At 66.5% G+C, this 9,650-nt stretch overlaps 2 protein-coding genes across 2 annotated transcripts; both read left to right on the forward strand.

Moving 5' to 3' along the window:
• TMUB1 (transmembrane and ubiquitin like domain containing 1) lies at positions 1 to 1,984 on the forward strand. Its single transcript, XM_042022265.1, has 2 exons — positions 1 to 488; positions 1,014 to 1,984. The coding sequence occupies exons 1-2, from the start codon at positions 145 to 147 to the stop codon at positions 1,366 to 1,368; spliced, it is 699 nt and encodes a 232-aa protein (XP_041878199.1). The 5' UTR covers positions 1 to 144; the 3' UTR covers positions 1,369 to 1,984.
• Positions 1,985 to 2,245: 261 nt separating this feature from the next.
• On the forward strand, positions 2,246 to 9,644 carry FASTK (Fas activated serine/threonine kinase). The gene is made up of 9 exons (XM_042022268.1): positions 2,246 to 2,355; positions 2,700 to 3,303; positions 5,581 to 6,051; positions 6,613 to 6,761; positions 6,979 to 7,195; positions 7,325 to 7,484; positions 8,045 to 8,136; positions 8,397 to 9,018; positions 9,334 to 9,644. The coding sequence occupies exons 2-9, from the start codon at positions 2,745 to 2,747 to the stop codon at positions 9,467 to 9,469; spliced, it is 2,406 nt and encodes an 801-aa protein (XP_041878202.1). The 5' UTR covers positions 2,246 to 2,355; positions 2,700 to 2,744; the 3' UTR covers positions 9,470 to 9,644.
• The last annotated feature ends 6 nt before the right edge of the window (positions 9,645 to 9,650 follow it).

Below are 9,650 nucleotides of genomic sequence, written 5' to 3' on the forward strand. Positions count from 1 at the left end.
CGCCCGGCCGGAAGCGGCGCGATGGCGGCCCGAGCCCGGCCCGGTGCAGCCGTGGCCGCGGCCCCGGTTCCCCGCGGCCCCGCGGGCTGAGGCCGTGCCCGTCCGGTACCCTCTCCCGGTGCGTCCCCCGGTCCTGCCGCCGCCATGGCGCTCATCGAGGGCGTCGGCGACGAGGTGACGGTGCTGTTCGTGCTGCTGCTGGCGGCCGCCGTGCTGGGGCTCGCCTGGGCCTCCACGCGCGCCCCCGAGCCCGCGGCGCCGCCGACTGAGGCGGCCCCGAGCACGGTCCCTGCCGAGCGCAAGGACCCGGCCCCGGCCGAGGGAGCGGCGGCCCCCGATGAGGCGGCGGGGCTGCGGCAGCGGCACCCTCCTGCGGCCGCCTCCGAGGGCCCCGCCGAGCCCACGCTGGTGCTGCGGCTCAAGTTCCTGAACGACACGGAGCGCCTGGCGCGGGTGCGCCCCGGGGACACCGTCGGTGCGCTCAAGAGGTGAGGGCGTGTGGGCAGGGGCGACTTGTCCCGGCTCGGGCGTCCCCGGACCCCACCGGCCGTCGCTCCCATCCCCGCAGAACCTGGCAGGGAACCGCGGTGTCCCGCGGCAGGTGGCCTGTGCCCGGGTACCGGTGCCCATCCCTGGCGGGGCCGTGGGACAGCCCATGCTGGCAGGGGACACCTGGGCTGGCTGACGGGCGCACACGCGCTCGGGTGTGTGGGCAGGGCGGGAGGGTCGTGGTGGGCGCGTTGACAGAGGGGACTGTCCTGGGCAGGTGGCAGCTGGGGCCAGGGACAGGAAGGGGGGCAGGTGTTCAGGGCAGGGTGGGGGATCAGGGTGGGCACATTCATAGGATGTGGATGGAGGAACTGGCCTGGCAACTGTTGCTTGGGGTGGCTGATGGGGACACACGAGCTCAGGTGCATGGGTGGGGTGAGAGGTCAGGGTGGGCACAGTCACGGGAGGTGGGTCAGAGGGGCCCGTCCTGACAGCAGTGTGACCCCTGTCCCTGTCTCCTCCAGGACCTACTTCCCCGGGCAGGAGCAGCAGGTGCGGCTGATCTACCAGGGGCAGCTGCTGCGCGACGATGCCCAGAGCCTGGCAGGGCTGCACCTGGGCCACCTGAGCGTCCTGCACTGCCACCTGTCCCCGCCCAGCGTGGCCCCCACGGCCCCCGGAACCCCCGGTCCCCACAGCCCCGCACCCGCTGCACTGGGCGTGGGCAGCCTGGCGCTGCCGCTCTTCGTGCTGCTGCTGGCCCTGCTCTGGTACCTGCAGCTGCAGCACCGCCACGTCTTCACCGCCACCGCCACCACCTGCCTGGCCGGCCTCACCCTGCTCGTCACCTTCGTGGCCTTCGCCATGTACCGCAGATAGCACGGCCCGGATCAGCACCTGGGACGTGGGGGACCTAGGGCCACACCTGGGACACTTAGAGCCTGCCCAATCCACCTGGGACATGGGGGGCTCTGCATTCAGCCCTCCCAACATATCGGGGGCACATGGGGTCTGCCCACTGCACCTGAACTGGGGGGGCTGGGCCCTGGACTGTGTCCCCCCCAGGGGCCCAGGGGTCCAGAGCAGGCACCCACCCATGCCCTGTCTGCATTCAGGGGCTGTTGCAGGAATGAGGGCTCAGCTACCTCTGGCGGCGTCCCAGTGCCCCCTGTCCCTGCACGGAGCACCCCCCAGCCACTCTGCATGCAGAAGCTTCTCGGGTGCGGTCCTGCCCGGGGTGGTGTCCGTGCCTGCGGAGCTTCTCCTCGTGGGAGAGCAGCTCCCAAGGGGCTGCTCCCGAGTGTCCCGGTGCTTGGGCAGGGGGACACAAGCCCTGGGGTGCCGAGGGTCCTGCTGCCGGCGGGATGTGCTGTGACGGGGCGGTCCCGGTGCCGGGGGTCGCTGCACTCCCCACTGTCCCGGGGATTCCGATGTTGTGTTGGGGGGTCCCACCCCCCACCGCCGTTCCGATTAAAGCGGAAGGACTGTGACCCGCCGTGGCGTCCCGGCTCTGCTGCTCCGTGGGTCGGGGAAGGGGGAGGGAGTGGGTGCCCGGGGAACGGGGAATCGGGACCCGGGACCGGGGGGGCGGGGCTCCGGGAGGGGGCGGGGCCTGGCGCCTCCAGCCACGCGCTCCGCAGGGCCTTAGCGCGCCTGCGCCGGCGGCCCCGCCCCGCTCTTAGCGGGGCTGTCGCTCATTGGCGGAGGCGCAGCGGTGATTTGCATGCCGCGCGCGCCGGCCCCGCCCCGGAAGTCCCGCGCGTGGGGCGGGGCCGCGGGAAGATGGCGGCGGGGCTGCGCTCCCGGGCCGTGTCCATGTCCCGGCGGCGCTGAGTGGCGGCGGGACCGAGCGGCCGCCAGCGCCATGTACGGCCGGCCCGGATGGGGGGCGGGGAATCCAGCCGGGGGGGCTAGGGTGGGCCTGGTACCGGCTGGAGGTCGGTGTGTGCCCGGGAGAGGGGCGGGCGCTGTGGGGCGGGGGACACCGGGCAGGCCGGAGGGCACCACGGGGCTGCGCGGGACGCGGGCCCGGACACGGTGGCGGGCCCGGTGCGGGTGGTTGTGCGGGCGGGGGCACCCGGGGGCGGGGACCCCTGTGCACGGGGGGAGTCCCTGCCAGGTCGGGGAGTGCCCGCGGCCGCCCGTGACCCCCGCGGGCCCCGGCTGTCCCACCGTTCCCCCCGTCACGTCCCCGCCGGTCTGTCCCGCAGGGTCCTCCGGAGCCGCGGAGCCCCCCGCGCCGCGCCGCCCCCGCCATGCTGTGCCCGCTGCTGTGCCCATGGCTCCGCGCTCTGACCCGGGCGGGCCCGCGGGGCCCGGCTGCCCGTGAGCGCCGCGGTGCCGCGATGTTCCCCGCCTGCTGCTGCGCCGGCAAGGCCAGGCCGCGGCTGCTGCTGCCCCTGGACCCCTACGGCCATGGGCTGCTGCCCACCGTGCACCCGGACGGCGGCCGGGGCCGGACCCATGGCAAGAGGAAGAGCTGGAACTTCATCCACGAGAAGATGAGCTACGACACCTTCTTCACCATGAAGCGGCTGATCGAGCGTTCACGCAGTGTGGGTGAGGTGCTCCGCTGGGTCACGCAGAACCCGGGCAAGGTGTCGGCTAGTCACTACCCCATAGCGCTTCACAAGCTGGGGCAGCTCCTGCAGCAGCAACCAGGGCCGCCCATGGGGGCTGGGGACGGCCGTGGGCCCGCGGGACAGGTGCTGGAGCAGCCCGAGTTCCACGTGCTCTGCCAGGCCATCGTCAGCGGCTGCGCCAAGTTCGACAACTTCAGCATCGTCAACTGCCTGTACGCAGCGGCCGCGCTGGGTGAGCCACCCCCAGGGGTCTCGGACGGGCGGGAGCACAGCGCTGCAACAGGGACCAGGGCCCGGGTCTGGGGGGATTTATGTGGTGGTGGATTTGTAGCAGATGGAGCTATGACCCTTGGGGGCTCTGGTCAGGGGGCAGGAGGGCTCGGGGAGCTCAGCTCAGCAGGGATGCTCTGCTCCTCCGGGGCAGGAGGGCTGAGTATCCCTGGCTGACCACAAGGTCAGTGCTGGAGCCAAGGGGAGTCACGGTGCTGGGCAGCCCTGCCTGGAAGGATGTGTATCAGCCACTTCTGGAGCTGAGTTCCAAGCCCTGAAAACCAGGAAACACCTGAGCACTGATGGGGGAGACCATGGGTTTGGCTGAACTCTTGGAGGGGACAAGCCCCATGTCACCAGGTGTTGCTATGTGGGAGAGAGGGTTTGAGGTATTTGGGTTCCTGTGCAGCTTCCTTGGGGTGCTACTGAGCTGGGGAGGCCCCGTCCTGAGGGGCTGTGTCCCAGGGGAGGCTGCATCCCGGAGGCTCCTCCTTCTGTGGGCTGAGGTGACCCTACAAGTTCTTCTGCTTCGAGGAAGGGGGTGGGGTCTACATCCAAAGAGGGGTGGACAGCAGGGCAGTAGGGGGAATCTTTCCCTCTCCCCCACGCAGGTGAGGCCCTACCTGCAGTGCTGCTTCCAGCTCTGAAGCCCAGCAGCAGAAAGACATGGAGCGAGTCCAGGGGAGGCCATGGAGATGCTCCAAGGGCTGGAGCTCCTCTACTCTGGAGAGGGACTTTGGACAGGGTCCTGGAGGGACAAGACTGGGGGAATGGTCTCCCACTGCCAGGTGGCAGGGTTAGATGGGATATTGGGAAGGAATTCTTCCCTGAGAGGGTGGTGAGGCTCTGGCACAGGATGCCCAGAGAAGCTGTGGCTGCCCTGTCCCTAGAAGTGTCCAAGGCCAGGCTGGACAGGGTTTGGAGCAATCTGGGATAGTGGAAGGTGTCCCTGGTCATGGCAGGAGGTTGGAACTGGGTGATCTTTAAGGTCCCTTCCCACCCAAACAATTCCAGGATTCCACAATCCGGCGGGTGCCTGCCCTCCTGCCCGTGGCTCCCCCCATCCTGTTCTCCTTCCCGTTCCCCACGGCCTTCCTGGGCCAGGGCTCGGTGGAACCGCCCGGCCACTGTTGACGCAGTAACTCGAGCCCCTGCCGGGGGTGGGGGGGCCGGTTCTGCCCGTCGGCCCCAGGCCTGCGGCGCCGGGTGTTTGTTGACACTGAGCCGGAGCTGCCGGCGCTGCTGCCCTCGCCAGGCTCCCCATGCTGGGCCCCCCACGGCTCTGCTGTGCCCCCCACTTTGTTCTGCCCCCTTGTCCCTCATTAACACAAACTCCAGCTTTCTTTTGAGGCCTTTTTATGGAACAAAGCAGCTGCTCAGACCAAATCTGCACGTTCCCCCTCCTGAGTTCTGATTAACAATAACCCACAGTGACTTGCCCTGCGCTGCCCCTCGGCCTGTGCCTGCCCAAATCCTAGGGCGATGGGAAGCTCCAGGCCCCCCAACGCTCTTTGCCTCTGCTGAGGAGATCCCTCCTGACAGCCAAGGCACTGAGCCTGTGCCCAGGCCTGGATAACATGTCCTGAGCTGCAGGGAAGTGTTTCCCTGGGAGCCAGGTTGCACAAGCTAAAGCTGAACTGGGAAACGGGAGAAGGTCAAAAAAGCCAAAGGATTAGTCCGTGATGGAACAAACAGGGTTTAGTTTGGTCACATGGGATGTCACAGTTGTTTTCCAACCACAACTTTTTTTTACGAACTTTTTGAGGTGAGTTTTTTGGGTGCTCAGAGTCCCTGGAAGTGTTCCAGGCCAGGTTGGACAGGTCTTGGAGCAACCTGGTCTAGTGGAAGTGTCCTTGCCCATGGCAGAGGGATGGAACTGGATGGGATTTAAGGTTCCTTCCAATCCAAAACAGTCTGGGATTTTGGGATTCTATGAATTATTTATCTTTGGGATGTTTGAGAGTTAGGAAAAGAACCTTGCTATTGTGGGTGAGCTGCAGGGCTCCCATTCCAGTGGGATGGGTGGGAATGACTCCGCAGTTCCATGCAGTGTTTTCCATGGGTGCAGATGCGCTGATGTTCTGCCAGTGCTTCCCCTTCCCCTTCTCGTTTGGTCACTGATCCAGCACATCCGTGCAGTCATGGCAGCGGGTTCCTGCCCAAGCTCCAGAGGTGGCTGTGCCATGCAGCTGAACCATGCCCAGGATCTGAGCCGTGCCTGTGCCCGTCCCCCCTGCAGGGCTGCCCGGGGAGTCACCGCTCGTGCGGGTGCTGGAGGACGAGTCCCGCAGCCGCCTGGGCCGCTTCAACCAGAAGGATGTGTCGATGGTGTTCAGCAGCGTGATGCGGCTGCACCCCTCCAGCCCCCACCCGCTGGTCGAGTCCTGCCTCAGCAGCCTGGAGCGGCACCTGGAGAAGGAGCGGCACCCCCAGACCCTCTTCCTGCTGCTCTCCTACTACCGGCTGCGGGCGCAGGCGCTGCAGGGCCACGCGGCCTCTGACCAGCAGCTCATCAACAACCGCAAGATCCTGCGGCTGGTACGGCACACGCTGGGCCAGGTGAGCGCCATGCGGGAGCACGAGCTGGCGCTGCTGGACGAGATGCTGGCCCTGTGTGCCCAGGAGGCCAACAACAAGGCCCTGGAGGCCATCTTCAGCTCCCAGCTCTTCTACGAGAACCGGCAGGAGCGCTTCATTCGCAGCATGGCAGGTGAGGGGTGCCCAGGTGGGGTCCCAGCATTGCCACCCACATGGGGGGTGCAGAGCTCTGGTCGGGCAGAGGACATGGGGGCCCCTGGCCAGGTGGGGGGCAACCTCGCAGACGCCTTCCCTGGCCCTGGGGACGTTTGGGTGGTGACAGCCCCAGCTGGGGCCCTGCTGAGCCACGGAACTGGAGCAGAAGGAGCCCTGTGTTGTGGCCACCCTTGTCACTGACTGCCCAGCCCTCTGACAGGCTGGGAGCCCCCCATTCCTCCAGGGACTGTTTTCCCACAGTGCCTCCAGGCTGGGCACAGTGGAGTTCTGGTGGGGTTTTACAGAAGGCCCCACCTGTGCACATTCCAGCTGTGCCTTCTGGCTGTGCATGACAGGAATCTGCCTGAGCCTCTCACCTGAGGGTTTTTAGGAACTGCCTGGCTTTTGAGGTTTTTAGGACTGGCGCTACTGTCCGGTCCTGTCCTCCCACCTGCCCGAGCTATGGTGGCCGCAGAGGACCTGCGGCGGGGACAGAGCTGGCCCCTGTGACGGCCTCCCCACTGTGTTGGCTCGGCAGAGTGGCTGCCCCGGAAGGCAGAGAACCTCACCCCCTACACCATGGCCCTCATCGCCAAGTACGTGGCGCGGCACCGGCTGCGTGAGCCGCGGCTGCTCGACACCATCGCCAACTTCCTGCTGAAGCGTGGGGAGCAGCTCGACAGCAAGGTGAGCGCTCGCCTCACCTATGGGGTCACCTCCATCTGTGGGCACACCTGGGCAAAGGAGCCATGGCTCTTCTCCATCGTGATGGGGCATTCCAGGGGACCAGGGGTCATGCCCCTGTCCTGGCGGGCTCTGAGCACCCGTCTCTTCGTGGCACTGGGCAGGTGGCCCCGACCTGTCCCTTGTCCCACCCTGGTCCCACGCTCTTCTCTTGCCACAGGTGATCCAGAAGCTGGTGTTCCCCTTCAGCCGGATGAACTACCGCCCCTCCAACCACGGCGAGCTCTTTCCCAAGCTGGAGGCCATCCTGGAGCAGAAGGCCAGCAGCTCACCACTGGCCACCGTCAACATCCTCATGTCCATGTTCCAGCTCAGCCACTTCCCGCAGACTGTCCTGCACCAGGTCTTCTCCCCAGGCTTCATCACCAATGTCATGAGTACGTTGGGCCTTTGCCAGGGTGCTCCCAGCTGGCAGAGCCCTGGCTGGGGTGAGGGTGGTCCCCAGCAGCATGGCTGGGTGAGGGGATGCCCATCCCGGTGGGCTCCATCTGAGCTGCCCCCCACAGGCAGCCCCTACGCGCTGATTGTGCGCCGGTACCTGTCGCTGCTGGACGCGGCGGTGGAGCTGGAGTTCCGCGAGTACAGCGGCCCCCGCCTCGACCCGCGCTACCGCGTCCTCATGTTCGAGCACGCCCTGACTGCCGACGAGGCCAACAGGAAGTACAGGTGGGGGGGAGAGGGGGAGCACCCCTCTGCTGTCCCTCGCAGTGGGGGACACGGGGTCTGTGACCTACTCTGGCAGGATCCCAGATGGTGCTGGGATAAAGGCCCCTATAAAGGAAGCTCCAAAGCCTGTGGGGTAGCTCTGTAGAATCACAGAATCATTTAGAATTGCAGAATTGTTTGGGTTCAGAAAGCCTTGGAGACCGTGGAGTCCACCCGTCCCCCAGCACTGCCAAGGCCACCACTGACCATGTCCCCAAGTGCCACATCCATGTGGCTGTTAAATTCCCCCAGGGATGGGGACTTCCCCCTGCCCTGGGCAGTGGTGCCAGGGCTGGGCAGCCCTTTTGGGAGGCTTTTAGTGTCCCAATACTGCAAGGAGCTTTTCTGCAGAAGGAACTGGAGCCCATCCCCTCTTGACCCCCAACAGCAGAGCCCAAAACTCCAGCTCTGTGGTTCCTGCTCCTGGGGGTTCCCGTCTCTGCATGGATGTACTCAGCACCAGCAGTGCTGGGGCATGTGCCAGCCCCTGCAGTGTCCCCCTGACTGTCCCTTCCTTGCAGCTACAAGGGGCTGGTGGCCGAGGCGCTGCGACAACTGGTGGGGGAGGAATGCTACCGGCAGGACGAGGTGCTCCCCCCTGGGTACTGCACAGGTAACCCCCCTGGGCTGTGGGGAGAGGGCTGCCAGGTGGGGTCTGGGGGCTGAGGATGGGAGTTTATTTGGGGCAGAATGAGCTCTGGCTGCTTTGTCACTGCCTTCCCTGTGACACTGCCTTTGGGACAAAGCTCCCTGAGCCCTCCCCTTGCAGAAATGGGGGGTTCCCCTGTGCCTCTGGCACAGACTCCCAGCTGGGGCACAGAATTCCCAAGCCCATGTCCCATCAGTTGCTGATCCCTGTTCTGTCTCCTGCAGACTTCCTGCTGTGGATCAACCGCTCAGGCACGGTGCTGCCTCTCTCACGCGTTCCGGCAGCTTCCAGGGCTCCCCCAGCCACGTCCCCCGTCACCATGTCCCTGCGGTCCAGTGTCCTCGCCCTCACCTCAGACTTGCAGGACTTTGCCCCATTTGCTCCAGAGACGCCCAGCAGCCCCCCAGGCCCCCGGGAGAGCGGCCGGGCCGGGCGGTTCCTGCCGGCGCTCTGTCCAGCGCCAGGGGGGCCCTGCTTCCAGCCCCCCTCGGACTATTACTGCGGGCTGAGCAAGGAGCCGTCCCTGGCCAGCCCGGGCAGCTCCACACTCAGCAGCCCCTCCGAGTGCCTCTCGGCGCCGCCACCCAGCACCCCCGACTGCTCCCCCCGCACCTCTACCACCTCCCTCTTCCAGTTCCCCATCGGCAAAATCCTGGAGGAGGAGGAGGAGACCGCCGGCTGCCCCAGCCAAGAACACGGCTGCTTCCAGGGGGAACGGGCCCAGGAGGAACCTGAAGAGCGGAGCCCCCCAGCCAGCGAGGACGCCGGCCCCCCACCCTCACCATGCCGGCCCAGCCCCAAGCGGGGGCCGGGCGAGGGGCCTCAGGGTGCCGAGGAGATACAGAGGTATGGAGCAGGGCCATGTCCCTGGGCCATGTCCCTGGTCCCTTCTGGCAGGACAGCCACCCTGGCACTGCCTTGGGCTCCTGCCCACTAAGACGCTCAGCCCTGGCCCCTTCCTGCCCACTGCCATGGGGCACCCACAGACCCATGTCCTCACTGCCCTGAGGTGCTGGATACAGCTGTCCCTGCCACCAGCAGGATCTGGGGTCGTTTGGGGTGCTACTCTTCAGCTGCCACAGTGCTGGGGAGTAGGGTCCATAGGGTGGGGTGATACTGAGGTGTGGAGTGACACTGTGCTCCCCGCTGTCCCCTCTACAGGGTGGTGCTGTCGGTTAATGACAAGTGGCACTACTGCCAGAACTCCGACATCCTGGTGGGTTCCCGGGCCATGAGGGACCGGCACCTGCGGCTGCTGGGATACTGTCTGGTGCAGGTAAGTGGGGGCTGCCCCTAACTCCTCAGGGCCGGGGGACACAGTGGGTGATGGGCTGTGAGCTGGCATCTGATGGGCCCAGAGCTGAGAGCTGGTATCCCCATGGAAGGATGGGCCCAGACCTGGCATCCCCACTGTAAACACTCCTGTCCCTGTGAGAGGAAGCAGGGCTGACTCATCCTCATGTCTCCTTGCCCCCCCC

The sequence above is a fragment of the Corvus kubaryi genome, unplaced genomic scaffold (assembly GCF_017639235.1).
Source record: "Corvus kubaryi isolate FWS band 111438036 unplaced genomic scaffold, C.kubaryi_AGA036_p1.0 37193, whole genome shotgun sequence".
Classification (NCBI taxonomy): Eukaryota; Metazoa; Chordata; class Aves; order Passeriformes; family Corvidae; genus Corvus; species Corvus kubaryi.

What these genes read in the sequence shown, in the direction of transcription:
- TMUB1 (XM_042022265.1), top strand. Translation starts at nt 145, where the DNA reads ATGGCGCTCATCGAGGGCGTCGGCGACGAGGTGACGGTGCTGTTCGTG. An exon ending in ACCGTCGGTGCGCTCAAGAG is followed by an intron (nt 489 to 1,013) that starts GTGAGGGCGTGT and finishes TGTCTCCTCCAG; the next exon opens with GACCTACTTCCCCGGGCAGG.
- FASTK (XM_042022268.1), top strand. Translation starts at nt 2,745, where the DNA reads ATGCTGTGCCCGCTGCTGTGCCCATGGCTCCGCGCTCTGACCCGGGCG. An exon ending in GAGGCCAACAGGAAGTACAG is followed by an intron (nt 7,485 to 8,044) that starts GTGGGGGGGAGA and finishes CCTTCCTTGCAG; the next exon opens with CTACAAGGGGCTGGTGGCCG. An exon ending in GGTGCCGAGGAGATACAGAG is followed by an intron (nt 9,019 to 9,333) that starts GTATGGAGCAGG and finishes TCCCCTCTACAG; the next exon opens with GGTGGTGCTGTCGGTTAATG.